This window comes from Aquarana catesbeiana, linkage group LG06 (genome assembly GCF_042186555.1).
Source record: "Aquarana catesbeiana isolate 2022-GZ linkage group LG06, ASM4218655v1, whole genome shotgun sequence".
NCBI lineage: Eukaryota > Metazoa > Chordata > Amphibia > Anura > Ranidae > Aquarana > Aquarana catesbeiana.
In genome coordinates this window covers 343,573,506-343,594,244 of record NC_133329.1, presented here as the reverse complement: position 1 = coordinate 343,594,244, position 20,739 = coordinate 343,573,506, and the positions used below count along the sequence as shown (strand labels likewise).

Sequence of the window (20,739 nt, the reverse complement as noted above, 5' to 3'; positions counted from 1 at the left end):
AATACATTATTATTTTGGCCATAGAAATGAAATCACTCCAAAAATCTTGATGCCTGAAAACGTGCCTAAACACTTGTAAAAGCTTTAGACACTTTTACAAGCATCTGGCTTTTTTTCTGCCAAAATGCTGCCGCCAGGAGGAAAGGCTTCTAGGCATGTTTGCAAAACGTCCTGTGTGCATGAGGCCTAAGGCCGCGTACACACGAGCGGACTTTTCGGCAACAAAAGTCCGATGGCCATTCCGGCGGACTTTCATCTGACTTTTGACAGACTTTCGAACGAAGGGACTTGCCTACAAACGGTCACACCAAAGTCCGACGGATTTGTACGTGATGACATACACCGGACTAAAATAAGGAAATTGATAGCCAGTAGCCAATAGCTGACCTAGCTTCGGTTTTCGTCCGTCGGACTAGCATACAGACGAGCGGATTTTTCGACCGGACTCGAGTCTGTCGGAAAGATTTGAAGCATGTTTCAAATCTAAAGTCCGTCGGATTTTAGACTGGAAAAGTCCGCTAAAGGTCCGATGAAGCCCACAAATGATCGGATTGTCCACCGAACTCGGTCCATCGGACCAGTCCGGTCGAAAAGTCCGCTCGTGTGTACGCTGCATATCAATGCAAAAGTCAATTCCATTCCAATTCACTCTGTACATTGAGATAATTAAAGATAATCTTCAGAGCAGAAACAGGTAAGAAACGGCAGCATAGTTTGTTAAATACCCAGCAATGTACATTGATCACCCAGAGGGGAATGTTTTCTTTTCTCAACAAAAGTGGAGTGACTCTTTAAAGTAAAATTGCAATAAAAACAATTTTTTGTTTTTTGTTTTAACCTATGGAAGAGTCAGAAAATTTGCAGTTTTTAATGCTGTCTGTGGGATCTTCCAAAAAGAAATTGAGTTTCCTGGGTTGTCAGGCCAATGTACTCCGCTTCCAATCCCAAAAATGAATGAATAAGAAGTGTGTCTTTTCTTGGCTTGCGTTGCTTCTTACATGAGTGAAGTTTTATTTTCTGCTAGACCTATACCTAATTCCATGTGTAGGTTAGCTGACCTGGCTAATATTGAGTTTCTTTCTCAATCATTTCAGAATTCCATTATGAAAGGAGCCAAGCAGTAAATTTAAAAGTTGCAGGATGAAAAGATGGCGCAGGCACGACTTGTACCACCAGGACCCGACAGCATCCGCTTTTTCACCAGGGAATCCCTCGAAGCTATCGAGAAACGCATCACAGAGGAAAAAGCAAAGAAACCCAAACAAGACCACAAACTTGACGACGACGAAAATGGCCCCAAGCCAAGCAGTGACTTGGAAGCGGGCAAAAGTCTGCCATTTATATATGGCGACATACCACCTGGAATGGCATCAGAGCCACTGGAGGACCTAGACCCATATTATATGAATCAGAAAGTAAGTTCTGCCTAACCATATGTAGTGCAGTTTCTTGTCATTAGGATTCACTTTCAAGGTAAATCATCAAGATTGTATATGTTATTGCATCTGTAGAGAAATGTTTGTAATGCATTATTGCAAATGAAATGATATATTTGGATCTGCTGATAGTAAAAATGACTGCTTGGTCATCCTTTTTGGATTTATAGCTGGTTCACACCAGATGCAGTCCAGTGCATTTTTAATCTGCATCAAATACACATGCACAGGTGTTTTCCATATATTACAGTAACCCTAGTTCACACCAGTGCAGTGCGTTCCAGTGCAGTCAACAAAAAGTAGAACCTGTTGCATTTTTCCTGCATAGAATGCATCTGGAAGATGGCAAAATGCATGAAACATGCACCGGAACACACATGCCCTAACCTGAAATGAAAGAAAAAAAGAGTAGAAAAATTACAACAGAATGCATCAAAAGTGTACATGCAGAAACACAACCGTAAAGCAGAAATTGTGGTGTGAACTGGCCCTTAAAGTCCCACTTTGAAAAGACCCTGCCCCTGGCCAATTATTTTCAGTTTGAATGTAAATTAGGACAAATTTTTGTGTTATTCGGAGATTTGGATGTAACCCGAATCTCTGACTGAAATAATAACGATTTTCATTGAAATTAATTTTGTTTGTTTGTTTTTTAATGAATTTCAAATTTTCAAACGGTTTGAATTCGGATCGGTCAAATTCTGTGTGAAAAATAGTTGGTCATGGAGGCGGGCTAGGAAGCCGCCGCGTCCTTAACAACCGACGACTCATCAGCTGTCAGCGGGCTTCCCCACCGAGAGCTGAAATGTAAACAAAAGAATGCCAGAAATAGAAAGTCAGAAAAAAAAAAAGCGTGGGGCCCCCTATCCATACCAGGCCCTAAAGGAGATTGTACACTTAGGTTGTAATGTATGTATGTATGTGGTCAACTTTAAGGCTCATCAACATCAGATGTGTTTGAAAATGCAAATTGCATTAACGCACTCAGACTGCGTATTGCATTTTTAATATACCCCTCTCAATTCTTAGTTACATAGTTGGTTACATAGTTGGTGAGGTTGAAAAAAGACATAAGTCCATCAAGTCCAACCTGTGTGTGTGCTTCATGTTTATATTACATTGTATATCCCTGTATGTTGTGGTTGTTAAGGTGCCTATCTAATGGTTTTTTGAAATTATCGATGCTCCCCTCTATAACCACTGCTGCTTGTGGAAGAGAATTCCACATCCCTACCGCTCTAATGCCCTGTACACACGCGGTTGGACTTTCCGACAGAATATGTGCGATCGGAGCTTGTTGTCGGAAATTCCGACTGTGTGTGGGCTCCATCTGACTTTTTCCATCGGAATTTCTGACACACAAAGTTTGAGAGCATGCTATAAAATTTTCTGACAACAAAATCCGATCCTTTAAATTCCGATTGTGTGTAGACAAATTCGACGGACAAAGTGCCATGCATGCTCAGAATAAATTAAGAGACAAAGCTATTGGCTATTGCCCCGTTTATAGTCCCAACGTACGTGTTTTACGTCACCGCGTTCAGAATGATCGGATTTTCCGACAACTTTGTGCGACCGTGTGTATGCAAGACAAGTTTGAGTCAACATCCGTCGGAAAAAATACATGGATTTTGTTGTCGGAATGTCCGATCAATATCCGACCGTGTGTACGAGGCATAACAGTAAAGAACCCTCTATGCAGTTTAAAGGGGTAAACCCTCCTGTTTTTTCACCTTAATGCATCTTATGCATTAAGGTGAAAAAACATCTTCTAGTGACCCTGAGCCCTGTAATTTCCCACGGCGGAGACGCACTCTTACTCTGCCCGGGGTTCTGAGCTCTTAATTGGATAGATTAATAGCAGCGCAGCTATTGGCTCCCGCTGCTGTCAGTCAAATCCAAGGACGCGGCTCCGGGGGGCGGGGCCGAGTCCGGCATTCTGCGTCTATGGACACAAATGCTGGACTCGAGAGCGCGCCCGCAAGCTAACCCCCCCCCAGAGAACGCTTCTCCTAGGGGGTTATACAATGCAGGGAGGAGCTACCAGCGCCGCCGGGGAACCCCAGAAGAGGATGTTCGGGGCCACTCTGTGCAAAACAAACTGCACAGTGGAGGTAAATATGATATGTTTGTTATTTTAAAAAAAAAAAACGAAGCTTTAGGCTCCATTCACAGTAACGCGTTTTTTGATGCATTTTGCAGAAATGTATGGCAATTTTTTAACATGGGTTCCTATGGAACATGTTCACATTGTATACAGTCTAAAAAAAAAACTGTAAAAAAAAAAACGCAAAACATGGCAAAAACGCTGCAAAAATGCCGCAAAAAAAGCTGCTCAAAAACGCGGCAAGCACCACAAAAAACACTGCAGAAACGCTCAAAAGCAACATGCATAGATGTGAATCGAGCCTTACGAAGCTTCACAATCACTTTAAGCTTAAACCACTTCTCTTCTAATTTTAGTGAACGGCCGCATGTCTTTTTAAATTCCCTTGCGCAGAAGAGTTTTATCCCTATTGTAGGGTGACCAGTATGGTATTTGTACATTGAAATCATATCCCCTCTCAAGCATCTCTTCTCCAGGGAGAATAAGTTCAGTGCTTACAGTCTTTCCTCATAGCTGAGATCCTCGATTCTCTTTATTTTTTTTGTTGCCCTACTCTGGTCCTTCTCCAGCTCCAGCACCTCCCTCCTGAGGACTGGTGCACAGAACTGGATGGCATACTCCAGGTGCGGCTGAACCAGAGTCCTGTAGAGTGGGAGAACTATCGTTTTATCTCTGGAGTGAATCTCCTTTTTAATGTATGCCAATATTCTGTTGGCTTTCCTTGCAGCAGCCTGGCATTGCATGCCATTGCTGAGCCTGTCATCTACTAGGACCCCCAGGTCCTTTTCCATCCTGTATTTCCCCAGTGGTTCTCCCCCTAGTGAGTAGATTGCATTCATATTTTTGGCACCCGTATGCATTACATTTTTCAACATTAAACCTCATTTGCCATGTAGTTGCCCACCCCATTAGTTTATTTAGATCTTCTTGCAAGGTTTCCACATCCTGCGTAGAAGTTATTGCTCTTCTTAGCTTGGTATCATCCGCAAATACTGAGATTGAGCAGTTTATCCCATCCTCTAGATCGTTTATGAATTAATTAAATAGGATTGGCCCCAGGACAGAACCCTGGGGGACCCTGCTTTTTACACCGGACCATTCCGAATACTCATCATTTATCACAACCCACTGGATTAACCCCTGTAGCCAGTTTTCAATCCATGTACTCACCCTTTGGTCCATGCCGACAGACCTTAGTTTGTACAGTAAACGTTCATGGGGAATTGTATCGAAAGCTTTTGCAAAATCCAGATACAACATGTATACAGGCCTTCCTTTATCTAGATGACAACTCACCTCCTCATAGAAGGTTAATAGGTTGGTTTGGCAAGAACGATTACTGCTGATTACTGCTAATAATACAGTTTTTATTACCAAAATCTTGTATATAGTCCCTTATCATCCCCTCCAAGAGCTTGCAAACTATTGATGTTAAGCTAACTGTTCTATAGTTCCCAGGGATATATCTTGGCCCTTTTTAAATATTGGTGCATTATTGGTCATTTCTCCAATGAGCTGGTACCATTGCAGTCAATAGACTGTTCGTAAAAATTAGGAACAATGGTCTGGCAATCACTTGACTTCCTTAAGGAAACTCAGGTGTAAGCCATCTGGTCCCAGTGATTTATTAATGTTACGTTTCTCAAGTCTATTTCTAATGCCCCGTATACACAAGATCAGAAATTCCGCCAGCAAAAGTTGTGAGCTGTGAGCTTTTGGTCAGAAATTCCGACTGTGTGTATGCTCCATTGAACTTTTGCTGGCAGAATTCCAGCCAGCAAAAGATTGAGAGCAGACATTTAGGAAATGGAGAGCGTTAGCTGAATGTGTGGTTCCTTCTGCCCAGTCTCTGTCTGGAAAATTAAACTCCCCCATTATAATGACACTTCCCATCCTTGCCACCATTCCAAACTGTGATAGGAGATCCGCCTCCCCCTCCTCCCTCTGGTTATGGGGCCTATAGCATACTCCCAGTAATACTTTCCCCTTGGTTTCCTCCCTTTGAAGCTCTACCCATAAGGATTCCACCTCCTCCCTTGCTCCATTAGTAATATCGTCCCTCACATTCACTTGTACATCATTCTTTATATACAGGCACACCCCTCCCCCTTTTTTCCCCTCCCTATCTCTGCAATATAGGGAATACCCTTGAATGTTTGCCAGCCAATCATGGGAGCTGTTAAAATCTCTAAAATTCCCACAAAAACGAATCCTCCTTTATACAACAGTAGCTCTAGTTGTCCCATCTTGTCAGCTAGACTCCTGGCATTAGTGAACAAGCCTTGTAGTTTTGTTCAGTCGCATACTATCTCCTTGTTGGTTGTTCTGAGGCTGCAGTTGGGACTTATGAATTTACTTACCTCAAGTTTAGGTGCTTTAGGTACTAATGCCCCCAATACTACCCTCTGAACTTTGTTCCACAATGGCTGTCTCTACGTCTGGACCCCCCCCCCATCACCTAGTTTAAAAGCCCCTCTAACTTTTCGGCCATCTTCTCTCACAGCCAAGCTGCACCCTCCCCATTTAGATGCAGTCTGTCCCTGCTAAAGAGCCTGTAACTGACTGAGAAGTTGGCCCAGTTCTCCAGGAACCCAAACCCCTCCTTTCTACACCAGCTGCTCGGCCACTTGTTTACTTCCCCGGGTCTTCCCAGCCCCTCCCAGTAATCTGTCCACCAGATCCTAGATGTGCCGAACCCAAGTGCCCGGCAAACAACATACAGTTCGACGATTAAGGTCTTTGTGACAGATTGCCCTCTCTGTCCTTCTAATAATTGAGTCACCTACCACCAGAATCTGTCTTTCCTTTCCTTTGGCATTACCCCCGCCCTCATTGGAGGAGTTTTTCCCCTGGCAGCTAGGGGCATCACTCTGCTCCAGCAATGCTGGTCCCTGACTGGTTTACGCATTATCACGTACTTATTGGGATGTTCCAGCCCAGAATCGGCCTCCCTGACTCTTTCCCCTCTACCCTCCTGACTTCCCCTCTACCCTTCCTGACTGTCACCCATTCACTCTGATCTGGTGCCTGCACCTCTGTCTCCACCCGCCTCTGTGCTGGCCCCTGCCAGCACCTGCTGGGTATGATCCCAACTCTCCTTTAGTATGGAGGGACTTCTCAGTGTTGACAGTTGCTTCCCTAGATTCAGAACCTGGGCTTCCAGGGAAACAACGTTCTTACATTTTGCGCAGCAGTATTCGCCCTCGATCAGATGATTAATGAACTCATACATGCCAAAAGATGTACACCAAGTCGCATCTCCATACCCGCCGGTCATCATACCCACTAATTTAATGGGGATAGGGAATTATACTCTGTCCAATTAACTAACAACTAGCTTCCTGACACTAATACTCACAATACACGGGTACTCACAGCACACGGGTACTCACAATACTCATTTACTCACAGCACTCGGGTACTCACAATACATGGGTACTCATAGCACACGGGTACTCACAGCACTCGGGTACTCACAGCACATGGGTACTCACAGCACTCGGGTACTCACAATACATGGATACTCATAGCACACGGGTACTCACAGCACTCGGGTACTCACAGCACATGAGTACTCACAGCACTCGGGTACTCACAATACACGGGTACTCACAGCACACGGGTACTCACAGCACTCGGGTACTCACAATACACAGGTACCCAAAATACATGGGTACTCACAGCACACGGGTACTCACATTTCTCTTAAAGGAAAATGCAGATCAATGCACATAAAATGCAGCTTGAAAATGTCTTTCCTCAATTCACTTGATGTAACATATTGTCAGGAATCAACACTGTGCTGGAAAATACAACAAAAATGCACAGCAGATTTTGGTGTGAATGAGCCCTTATAGTTATGTGCTCGAAGACTTGTGCAAGCTGCCATTGCTGACATTTGCTTTGAAATAGCTGCCAAACATATGACTTCATTACTTTTTTTGTCATTGACCAGCAACAAGCATGCAGCAGGTAAAGAGTGAAGCTAAAGCTCTTGATCTTCATACTTGTTCTGCGCAATTCAATTTTAGAATGATTGTACAGTACTTATATAGCATCAACAGTTTGCACAGCACTTTACAATATAAAGAGAGACAAATTAGTTACAATTAGTTAAATTTGGACAGAGTAGCAGATAGATGGACAGATTTGTGTAGGGAGTTCCAGTGGATGAGAGAGGCTCTAGAGAAATCTTAGAGGTGAGCATGGAAGGAGGTGACAGGGAAACTAGAGAGCAGGAGGTCCTGGGAGGAGTTCAGAGGACGGTTTATGTGATATTTTGGGATGAGGTTAGTGATGTAGCTCAGCCTCCAGACCTCTGTCATACACTCAGCTGGGCAGAACATGAAACAGCCGCCAGGATCCTCCACTCACAGCTGAAGAAGAGGAAGTCCTGTGAGTAGACTGTTATGAGCATCCTGGTGGCTGTTTCATGTTCCACCCAGTTGAGTGTATGACAGCAGTCTGGAGGCTATCCACCGATACTCTCCCCCTCCCCTCCTTCCTAAGTTTGGAGCCCTAGAGTTTCAAAAAAGCATTCATGAAAAACTGAAGAAGGGGTAGCCTGTGCACAGGTAGACCAACTAGGACTTGCAGTAGATGAGATGAGGATGAGAGATCACTTGGGAGTGAATTGGTAGCTTGGTGGTGTGATTGCTTAAACAGAAGTTTTTTGGAAATATTACTGAGGTTAGGGTGGCAAGATTAAGACTGGATTGGATGTGGGGCTGAAAGGAGAAGTCAAAGTCCAGGATAACATGGACTCTGGACTGATAGCTGTGCTGTTGATCTCTGTGGAAAAGTGGGGGAACGATGGCACAGGGGTGAGGAAAGTTTGAGCTAAATTTTGGAAAGATTGAGTTATGAGAAGTGGTATGAAATCCATACCGGTATGGCTGTTAGTAAATTTGTAATTGGAGACCTAGGTATTTTGTATTGGGAGCAATGGCGGCCCATCCATTAGGGGCGCCCCAGTGCGCCCAAAGCCCACGCAGTTGTGTGACAATAGCGAATGAATAGCGAATATTCGCTATTGTAATACTGATTCTCCTCCCGGCCAATCAGGAAGCGGGTCATGAGGCCCATCACCCGATTGGCCGAATGGAAGTCTAATCGGATTGGCTGGATGGAGGAGGGAGGAGAGACACCTCGCACAAAGGAGAGGAGGGTGGAGACGCAGGGGAGAAAAGCTGCCCGCCATGCTGCCCGCGAGATGGGGTAAGTGCAGGGCCCCCACTGACCAGCCGACGGGGGAGGGGTGCCGTCCCTGTGACCTGACCGGGCCGAGTGGATTGTTTGCCGCCCCCAAAATAAAAAGCACCAGCCACCACCGATTGGGAGGAAATGCGTGCACACAACGTGCGTACTGATGTGTTTTATAAAAATCTTGCACAGTTTGGTTGAAGCAACAGATAAAATGTCCTTCACTACCCATATAAGTATTCCAGATAATACTGGGGGACAGCTTCCGTTACCAAGGGTAGGGTCCCTTCTTTATAAAGGCAGAGTATGTTTCTGTGATTTGCACTGGCTCCATGCCTCCGCACTGCTAACCGGAGTGTTTGAAGTCAAGAAGGATTCTTCTTTGAGTTATCCTTCCTTGTCTGGAACCTGACCTTGCTAAGCACTGTCTCTGTTTCTGCTCTGTATATAATAAACAGGCTCATTCCCTAATTTTCTCTAACCAAAAGAAATAGGAGTGCTTAGTGAAGGAGTCTGTCTGCTTCAGTTTTCCCATTGTTGTAATACGAGAAAAAAAACTGATTGGAAAGAAAAAACAGTAAGAGACCAAAGCTTGAGCAAGAAATGAGATATCTGGGGGTGCTTGGTACAGCATGGCTACGAAGAGACATTTATTATTCAGTTTTAAAACATTTTGGCTGGCTGTGTATTGAAATTGAAAGCTAATGCTTACAAATATTATATTCCAGAATGACTTTGTGTAGCAATTGTATACTATATATCATATCACATTATAATAAAAGTAGAGGTCTTCTTTATTAAGTATTGAAGATTGTCTTCCTGGCAGTGATGAAACATATACACTTACTTCTTTGGGACTGTTTTTTTATTGGTACTTTACATCCACTGTTGTTTTATTCACTATTGTATATTGATATTATGTATATTATGTATTGAAGTCAGTGTTTGTATCATTCTTAAAGGGGAAGCGCACTTTATTCTCTATCGTTAATTTAGCACGTCTTGTATCCAGATTGTTTTCTAGGTGCTGCAGCCTTTCATTTATAATATTATTTTATACTATGCGCAAAGTTATTTTTTGTTTTTTAGGTGGCATGGAGGGCCAGAGCTTATCACTACTGAGCTAACTTGCACTATACAAATATGCAGTATGTGGTTTATAGACACTGAAGATAGTGCCCAATGTTTATATGTGGCTCATTTGTCCCACAAATGTTGGTACATGGTGTATGCAGTTTGGTCCACATCATGAACACTTGGCCCATGTTGTTGGAAGAGAAGCAATTTAAATTAACACCTGGGGAGCATAATTGGCCTTTAAATCTGCTCTTTTGGCACTTTTGTTTTAAAATAAATGACTCTTCAGTAATAAATCTCGCTATACATAGCTCAAAATTCAAGCCATGAGTGGCCCTCAACGAAAGTGGATTAAAAAATTGAAGGAGGCAGTTGGAGAATTGTTTGCTGAACAGTGTTTTCATGCAGTCAGGCACAGTCACTGTTTGAGAATTCCTCCATCCTGGCTGTTTAGCTTGGATGGGGAATGAACAAGAGAAAACAAAGTACACTGTTTTGTCAAAAGTATTGGGACACCTGCCTTTACATGTACATGAACTTTAATGGCATCCCTGTCCACAAGGTTTAGGAGTGTGTCTATGGGAATGTTTGACCATTCTTCCAGAAGCGCATTTGTGAGGTCAGGCACTGATGTTGGATGAGAAGGCCTGGCTCGCAGTCTCCGCTCTAATTCATCCCAAAGGTGTTCTGTCAGGTTGAGGTCAGGACTCTGTGCAGGTCAGTCAAGTTCCTCCACCCCAAACTCACTCATCCATGTCTTTATGGAGCTTGTTTGTGCACTGGTCCAAATCATTTGGTGGAGGGGGGATTATAGTGTGGGGTTGTTTTTCAGGGGTTGGGCTTGGCCCCTTATTTCTAGTGAAGAGAATTATTTAGGACGTCAGTATGCCAAGACATTTTGGACAATTTCATGCTCCTAACTTTGCGGGAACAGTTGGAGGATGACTTCTTCCTGTTCCAACATGACTTGCGCACCAGTGCACAAAGTAAGGTGTGCACAAAGCACTGGTGCGCAGTCATGTTGGAACAGGAAGGGGTCATCCCCAAACTGTTCCCACAAAGTTTGGACTATGAAATAGTCCAAATTGTCTTGATATGCTGACGCCTTAAGAGTTCCCTTCACTGGAACTAAGGGGCCAAGCCCAACCCCTGAAAAACAACCCCACACCATAATCCCTCCTCCACCAAATCATTTGGACCAGTGCACCAAGCAAGGTCCATAAAGACATGGATGAGTGAGTTTGGGATGGAGGAACTTGACTGTCCTGACCTCAACCCGATAGAACACCTTTGGGATGAATTACAGCGCAGACTGCGAGCCAGGCCTTCTCGTCCAACATCAGTGCCTGACCTCACAAATGCCCTTCTTGAAGAATGGTCAAACATTCCCATAGACACACTCCTAAACCTTGTGGACAGCCTTCCCAGAAGAGTTGAAGCTGTTATAGCTGCAAAGGGTGGGCCAACTCAATATTAAACCCTACGGACTAAGACTGGAATGTCATTAAAGTTCATGTGTGTGTAAACGTAGGCGTCACAATGCTTTTGACAATATAGTGAATGCATGGCTAGCCTTGCTTCTATCTTTGTTCTCATAAGAAGAAGCCAAAGAATCTTCAACATCCAACATACTTTTAGTTGTTTCAGAAGTCTGCTTCCCCTTTTGCATGCTGTAATGTTACCCGCCAATCATTGTGTGACAACAGTACATAGTAGTGGCAGCAGGTGGAAACACAGCATGCAGTAGGGGGGTGTATTGAGGCTTGTTGCAGCTGAAGCTATGGGGATTTATTGAAAGTTACCTGTAATTTTAGCTAATTTTTAAATATGACATAATGCCAAGGGCAGCATTTGTTACAAACGTATTACTGCATTTTCACTAACTGCTTCTTTTTTTTTTTTCACAGACTTTTATAGTATTGAATAGAGGGAAGACAATCTTCCGTTTCAGTGCCACGTCTGCCGTGTACATTTTAACCCCCTTCAACCCTCTTAGAAAAGTAGCTATTAAAGTGTTGGTACATTCATATCCTTTATCAAAGCATATTAATATATGATGAGAATGTGCTTTTTATCAAATGTTTAATTTATAATTGCTTGATATTCTTAGAAATCTACCAACTTTGGTATCAGAAATGTGAAAGGGGAAAAAGCAGACAACCATCCTAGCCTTGGCTTTCCAAAGTCTTTGTGTTTTCTCTCTGCTGAACTGAAGAAAGCATATATATGAAATACATGGGCTGTTATTGCTGATCTCCTTAAAGTGACAGTTTTCTGACTGTCTCTGTCTTCTATTATTTCTGAGTGACCTGGTCTAAAACCATAACCCCCAACTTTCTGAGATGGGAACGAGGGACACCTATTAGCAAAAGTATGTAGGCATAGGACACACCCCTGCTACACCTATTTAAAGGAGAATTGTACAAACAAATGATTGGTTAAACCCAGAAGTGCTTTTTTCACCACTACTATTCCTTTATTTTGGCTGTTAAATTTCCAAATGCAGCAATTTAGAAATTGGATGGAAGATGTAGCACTTTTTGATAGGTAAGTAGTACATTTTTATATAGATCAGACCAAATGAGGGACAAATGGGGGGGAAAGAGGGACTTTGTTCCAAATCAGGGACAGTCCTGTCGAAATCAGGGACAGTTGGGATGCTAAAGCAAGTATGCAGATGAGGAAAGTCAGGGAAAGGTCAGAGCTCTTTAAAGTGGAACTTCAGTCATTTTTTCAACTTTCCATCTATTAAATCTTCTGTCCTTGTTGTTTTAACTTTGGATAGTAAAACATTTTTATTCTGCTAGTAAATACCTTATACAGCCCACTTCCAATTTCTTGTCTGGTAAAAAGCCTAGGCTTATGACATCATGCACAGCTCTCTCTCTAACTCTTGTGTGAGTGTGCCAGGAAGGGAGGGGGGATGAGTCATAAGAGGGCCAATGAGAGCTGCAGGGCTGTTGAGTGAGCTGGAAGTGTGCCTCTGTATAAATCCAGGAAGTGAACAGGCAGCTGTTTCAGCTGCCCACAGTTAAAATGGCTGCAGCCAGACTCAGTGGAGGGAGATTTCTGCAGCATATTTGGCAAGTACAGAATCACAGTATATATATATATATATATATATATATATATATATATATATATATATATACCCTGTTTCCCCGAAAATAAGACCTAGCATGATTGTCAGTGATGGCTGCAATATAAGCCCTACCCCCCAAATAAGCCCTAGTTAAAGTCCTTGTAGGTCTTATTTTCAGGGTAGGGCTTATTTTCGGGGAAACAGGGTAGAGCTTATTTGGGGGGTGAGGCTTATATTGCAGCCATCACTGACAATCACGCTAGGTCTTATTTTCAGGGAAACAGGGTATATATATATATATATATATATATATATATAATAATATGCAAAGTGGTTGGAGGGAAGCTTCAGAATGGCAAATATGTTTTTATTATGTTTTTATTACAAATTATGTGAGCAGACTGCAGTTCCTCTTTAACCACTTAAGGACCGAGCCTCTTTTTGAGATTTTTTGTTTACAAGTTAAAATCATTTTTTTTTTTTTGCTAGAAAATTACTTAGAACCCCCAAACAATATATAGATTTTTTTTTCCTCACTCGACTTCATGCTACTGAAGGGACAGCATCGGATTGTCTCCACCCCTACCGGCTGCTCCGGTAAGCAGTGGGGACGACCGGAGCATGGCGGGAGGGGGGACACCTTTCCCGTCGCCGATTTAAAGTGATCTTGTGGTGAATCCGCCGCAGAGACCACTTTTATCTTAAAGAGGACCGCATGCCATTGCAGAAAATACTGGGTTTATGGCAGCTATCTACTGCCATAACCCCGTTATTCTATGTCAAATTACCATTGTACAGCTACGGCAGTTTGCGGTAAGTGGTTAACTGCACACTTGGTTCAGAGTCAGTGATGCAGAGTATTGAAGCTAGAGAGATCAACAATAGCAGGCTTTATACCCCATTCATACTTGTTCGACTTGTCGTATAACTTTGGACATCAAAGTCACTTGACCACATGTTTTTCAACGATAACCATTCATATATGTGTGACTTAAAGTTGCAGCAACTTCATAGTAGTTCATGTACTATTTTGGTCCAACTTTCAAGCAACTTGAGGGCCGTAGACTTCAATGTTAACCCTCAAAAGTCATACCTGAATGTTTTACGTGCAACTGCGGGTCCGACTTTGCAGAGGGACAACAATTCACATCCAAGTTGCATCCAAGGTTGCATCAAATTTGAATTCCAAAATCGCCTGGCTTTGGAGTCGTACAAGTGTAAAAGGCACCTTAAGGTCTTCTCATTAAAATGTTTCCTTTAAATGTCTTGTCCTCCTATAGAGTTTTCCTTCAACTCAAGCATATTCTGTGTGTTTGTGTATGTTTCAGAGTATTGTAGCCCCTTCTATGATATCCAGGGCACCACATTCTAAAGCCTGGTAGAATGTTGGGAGACATCGGGCGGTAAAAAAAAACGGCCAACATTCGGCCTACGTGTATGTTGGTCTGTCCAACGGAAGCTGAACGCTTGGCCGGCTTCTATTGGACGTGCATGCTGGAAAACCAGCAGCTGACCAACTCCCAATCAGTGTTCTCAGCCAATGGAGGAGAGCGCTGATCGGAGCGTTCTGGCGGGAACACAACAGCTCAGCGGGGGAGATCGATATACTAACTTTGCATAGTTAGTATAGTGGCTCTGACCGGAGCTGACAGTCTTTTTTTGTTCAACCCACTGGCTTGAAAGGAAAACAACTAATAGTGTGTACCAGGCTTTTGTATTTATACACATACACAACACATACTTTTTCTTAATTTTTATTATAAGAATTGTAAAACAGTTTTTTTTTTAAACAATTAGTCAAGAGTTGCTAACCATCCATACATATTTGTGCCTTTACCCATATTCTGTACAGTTTATGTTATATAAATTAGAAGTTCATTAGAAAAATTTTTTTTAATTCTTAACAAAGATTATTTATACAAGGTAACTGACATTTTATAGCTGAATCTGCTTCTTCAAGCAGCAATAAAAATTGTCTCTAAAATATATAGTAAAAGTTAGTATATGTACATTGTATATTGTATATCATTCATTATAGCACCATCATCATCATCAACATTATATGAACTAGATCCAATTTGTACAGCCATATTTTCATACCATGGAAATTATGACTCCCAGTGAAGGCCTAAAAACTCCCCCCTGGGACTGCACTGGGAATGAGGGCACGCAAGCAGACGTACATTAATATACAGTGATACCTAAATCGGAAAAGAGGGAGTCTTTTTAGTGTTTAAGTTATTTTTAGTAAAACAAATTTTAATTAATCTAAAGGCGATCCTCACCAAAAAGCCTTTTTGTGCACACACCTTTACCCTATTATATAGCTAGGGAACGACAACACTATTAAGGCCAAATTCATACATGCATTTTGCAGTTATGCATGCGTTACTGTACTTGTTACTGCTCTGTGCTGTAATGCAGTTAACATTTGTTATTGCATTGGAGTGCCATTCATTTTGAAAGGTACCTCAATGCTCTAAGGCAATGCACCTGCATTGTAGAGTGCTGTGATACATAGACACATACACTATATTACTAAAAGTATTGGGACACCTGCATTAAGCAAGGTCCATAAAGACATTGATGAGTGAGTTTGGGGTAGAGGAACTTGACTGGCCTACACAGAGTCCTGACCTCAACCCGATAGAACACCTTTGGGAGGAATTTGAGCGAAGACTTCGAGCCAGGCCTTCTCGCCCACATCAGTGCCTGACCTCACAAAGAAGAATGGTCAAACATTCCCATAGACACACTCCTAAACCTTGTGGACAGCCTTCCCAGAAGATTTGAAGCTGTTATAGCTGCAAAGGGTGGGCCAACTCCATATTGAACCCTACGGACTAATGGCGCGTACACACAACCGGACTTTCTGGCAGAAAAGGTCAGACGGAATCATTCCGTCTGACATTCCGATCGTGTGTGGACTTCATCCGACTTTTTCTTTCTAAAATTCTGACGGACCTAGAAATAGAACATGTTTCAAATCTTTCCGATGGAATCAGTTCCTATCTGGAAAACCGATCATCTGTATGCTATTCAGACGGATCAAAAACGACGCAAGGGCAGCTATTGGCTACTGGCTATTGAACTTCCTTTTTCTAGTCCCGTCGTACGGCATCGTGTTCTAAACGATCGGACTTTGGTGTGTGTAGGCAAGCCCGTTTCAGCTGAACTCCGTCGGAAAGACCGTCGGAGTCTATTCTGACATTAAGTCCGGTCGTGTGTACGCGGCATAAGACTGGGATGCCAATAAAGTTCATGTGCATGTAAAGGCTGGCATCCCGATACTTTTGGCAATATAGTGTATGTTGTATTTTTAAAAAAAAAAAGGGTCATGTGTGATTGTTAGGCATGTTAGTGCGCATTAACACAACACACATTAACACACTGCAAATAAGCAAATGGGTCCCTAAAGCCTTCTTTGGGGCTCCCTGTGCCCCCCCCCCCCTCCACACATACATTCAGTCTAATAATTGAGCATCTCCCCACAGGAGAGGTTGTAACTATAAACTCGTATTCAGTATGTCTGCATAAATGCCCTCCTCCTCTAGCCCCAGTGCCTGTAATATGTCACCTTGGGTTCATGGTACAATGCAAAGATTGGCTTGGCAATCCCATTCCTTGCCTGATTTCTGGTGTTAAGAACATTATGGAAATGCAAGGCATGTTTACACCATAATATGTGTCATGAATTATAAAGTGTTATCTCAAAGCACAGTAACATACTATTTATGTGCATTGACATTCAAAGTTAATTGCGCCCCAATGCATGTCTACAGTGTGTTGCAAACCACCCGCGTTATAGGCAGGGCTTTGTTTCTCAAACAATAGGTGCTGGAACTTAACCACGGCCCCACAAAACCCCTCCCCCTACACACACCCTCCAAATCACATCAAATAGTGGGTGTGTTCAGTCAAATGTCACGAAAACAGTAGGAGGGTCCTAAAGGGGCATTAAATACCAGGACTGCATTAATACAGAGTGCAGGGCTGTCACTTGTAAACACGGAAACCAGACTTCTGTGTTTACAAGTGATTGTGGTGAGCAGGCACCAAAGGGTCTGAGCCAGAGGTGGTGGAACTGAGTTCCACCAAGTTCCCCCTGAAAAAAAGCCCTGGTTATAGGGCACTATGGTGCATAAGCTCCAGGCATTTTGTTTGAGTATCAAAGTATGTTGAGAGCCCACTCAAATGTGCTGCATGCAGGATCTATATTTATATATACTACCTATCTTTTTAAATTCCAAAATATGCCTGGTTCTGAATCATCTCCAAGTGAGGATTTAATTGTCTATCACTTTATATTCTACCTGGAAGCAAAATGATGCAGCCTCTTGAAGTGACATATACTTCTGCTCTTTCTAGTACAGAGCTGCCATATAACAAAGATTTACAAGCCGTGGCACACATTATGCCAAGAAGCTGACACAGCTGCTTATATAAACGCTGACATATTCCATTGTGATGATATTAGTCAGAAGTCTTGCAGTAATTTATTATAGTGCAGTATAAATTGCAAGTGGAATTATTTTTTTTTCTTTTGATGTATGAATTCGGCACCCTTAATAAGTGATGTGTCACCCTCTGGGCCTGAAGAGGAATGATGTCATATAATGTGGAGATTGGCGTTACTGGATCAGAGTGCACTTTTCTGTTATTCCCAGTACTTGCAGAATTACATTATTTCACTATTATCAGTTATCAACACGTTTAAATGGTCAATCCACCTGAGACTGATATGGGTAACATGGGTGAATGTTAGTGTATTAAACCATCCCGTGGTTTCTGTATATCCTGGGGGCTGGTAAAAAGACTTTTGCATCTGTGTTCCAAGCTCCTCCCACCTGCTACACCAATCACAAAGGAGTCCTCCTAGGTAGAATTCGTAGTTTTTGTTCTTCTAGTCCATCTATCTACCCACAAGTGCTTTTTTTACCACTACTATTCCTTTATATTGGCTTTTAGAATTTACAAATGCATCAATTTAGAAATCAGATGAAAGGTTTAGTGCTGGAAAACACTTTTTGATAGATAAAAGGTGCATTTTATATATATCTATATAGATCAGACCAAAATGAGGGACAAATGATGAAGAATTAGGGACAGAGGGACATTGCTCCAAATCAGGGACAGTCCCCCGAAATCAGGGACAGTTGGGAGCTATGTCAATGCACCATGAATTATTTGCTCTGTAGCAGGATTGCAAGCCTAGAAGCTCTGAGCTAAGCGCATTACTAAACCCCACCATTGAGTCTAGATGTTGTTTTCAAATGGAAGTGGAACAAATAGTCACAGACAGGCCCAGAGCTGTTTTAAAGTGGAGGTTTACCCTAGAATACATCTATGAACATTAAAGTAGAACTATAGGGCAAAATATATTTTTTCATTTTGGATAGAGCAGAGGGGGGGGGGGGGGTTCTATCCCCTGTCAGATTTTTTTTTTTTACTCCATCTGTGTCCCGTTGTGGAGATTTCCCTTCACTTCCTGACCCATAGCCAAACAGGAAGTGAAAAGAAATACCTGCAAATTAGGGGAATTCTTTGGGGACCCCAGGTCAATGAAACTAGTGTCCCCATGTCCCCATTGGAAGATGTCCCCTCTATTACTTTTCTGGGGACAACCCAAAATTTGGGATTTTCTTATACTTTTAATGATATTGGTAAACAGGATAAATTGAGAGGGTGGATCTCCTTAAAGTGGTTGTAAACCCGTTACAACTATTTTTACCTACAGGCAGTGGTCTGTCTTGGCCTAGGCCAACAAGGACTAGGCCTAGGGCGGCACTTTGTTGGGGGGGCGGCAGGAAAGCCGCCCCCCGCACGAAAATAACCCCCCATGAGTCCCGACGGCCGCATAAATACAGCGGCATAAAGTGAATGGCTGTGTTCTCCGCTCGGCTGGGCTCGGGCAGGGGGAGCGGTCCCCGCTCAGCTGGGGTCGACTTTGCTTGAGTAGAGGGGCGGTCCCAGCTCACCTCGGCTGTGCTCGAGCAGAGGGGCAGTCCCAGCTCACCTCAGCTGTGCTGGGCTCGGCTGTGCTTGGGCAGGGGGCGGTCCCAGCTCACCTTGGCTGTGCTCGGGCAGGGGGGCGGTCCCAGCTCACCTCGGCTGTTCTGGGCTCGGCTGTGCTCGGGCAGGGGGGCGGTCCCAGCTCACCTCGGCTGTTCTGGGCTCGGCTGTGCTCGGGCAGGGGGGCGGTCCCAGCTCAGTTCACCTCGGCTGTGCTCGGGCAGGGGGGCGGTCCCAGCTCACCTCGGCTGTGCTCGGGCGGGTGTTCACGTCGGCTTGGCTAGGCTTGGCGAGTGGGCGGAGGGGAGGGTCACAGTGATGGATCTATCATGTAAGTAATGATAAACGGCAAATCTATTAGAAGAAGGATGCTGACCATGTCCACAGCACCAGACCATGTCCGCAGGCCTGACTATGTCTGCAGTCTCTGATCATGTCCCCAGCCTCTAACCTTCTCCTGTATCATGTCTGCAGTCTCTGACCATCTCTTGTATCATGTCTGCAGCCTCTGACCATCTCCTGGGTTGGTCTCCTGGAGCCTACAGAGGAAGGGGTGGAGTTTACAGATGAAGGGATGGGACTTAAACAGAAAGGGGTGTGGCAAATTCAGATGGGGGGGCGTCCAATTTTTGTCTGGCCTAGGGCAGCACAAAACCAAAATACACCACTGCCTACAGGTAAGCCTAGATTAAGGCTTACCTGTAGGTGCTCGAAATATCTCCCAAACCTCCGCGGTTAAGGAGATATTTACAAAAAAGGCGATCGCCAATGTCTACGACGCATGCGCCGTAGACAACAGGGCAGGCGCACTTTAGACTCCTTTAGAAATGGCAAGTGTGCCGTTTCTAAAGGAGATCATGCCGTGACTGGCGGCTCCCGCGCGCAAGCGCGGGAGTGACGTCATCGCGGCTCCGGCCAATCACAGCGCTGGAGCCGTGAAACCCAGAAGGAACATGGACACTTTGTGGAAGAGGGGACAGTGGTGACATTGGATGCTCCGATTTCAGGTAAGTGACACACAATGGGCTACTATGTGATGCATAGTAGCCCATTATGCTTTACCTTTGCAGGGAGACAAAGAGGAAGTAAAACCCATAGGGTGGATTTACTAAAGGCAAATAGACTGTGCACTTTGCAAGTGCAGTTGAACTTAATTTGCCCAGAGCTTGGTGAAGCTTCGCTTTGTAAAGAATACCCAATCAGGTGCAAGGAAAATTAAAAAAACAGCATTTTTGCTTGCACATGGTTGGATGATGGAAATCAGCAGAGCTTCGTCACACTCATTAACCACTTAAGGACCGAGCCTCTTTCTGAGATTTGTTGTTTACAAGTTAAAAACATCTTCTTTTGCTAGGAAATTACTAGGATTATACATTATTTTTTCTAACACCCTAGAGAAAAAAATGGCGGTCGTTGCAATACTTTCTGTCACACCGTATTTGCGCAGTGGTCTTACAGGCGCACTTTTTTTGGAAAAAATACACTTCTTTGAATAAAAAAATAAGACAACAGTAAAATTAGCCCAATTTTTTTTTATATTCTGAAAGATAATGTTACGCTGAGTAAATTGATACCCAACAAGTCATGCTTCAAAATTGCGCCCGCTTGTGGAATGGCGATAAACTTTTACCCTTAAAAATCTCCATAGGTGACGTATAAAAAATTCTACAGGTTTCATGTTTTGAGTTACAGAGGAGGTCTAGGGCTAGAATTATTGCTCTCACTCTAACGATCGCAGCGATACCTAACATGTGTGGTTTGAACACCGTTTTCATATGCGAGCGCTACTCAATTTTGCGTTCGCTTCTGCACGCAAGCTTGTC

At 43.4% G+C, this 20,739-nt stretch overlaps 1 protein-coding gene across 5 annotated transcripts in view; it reads left to right on the top strand.

Moving 5' to 3' along the window:
• LOC141147023 (sodium channel protein type 2 subunit alpha) overlaps window positions 1-20,739 on the top strand; it is a 323,489-nt gene that overhangs the window by 131,347 nt on the left and 171,403 nt on the right. For all 5 annotated transcript variants that reach the window (XM_073633969.1, XM_073633971.1, XM_073633967.1 and 2 more), the window contains 2 exons: window positions 1,095-1,415; window positions 11,730-11,850. In XM_073633969.1, coding sequence (XP_073490070.1) covers window positions 1,149-1,415; window positions 11,730-11,850 — 388 coding nt within the window. In that variant the 5' untranslated portion in view covers window positions 1,095-1,148. The remainder of the gene's footprint in view (window positions 1-1,094; window positions 1,416-11,729; window positions 11,851-20,739) is intronic.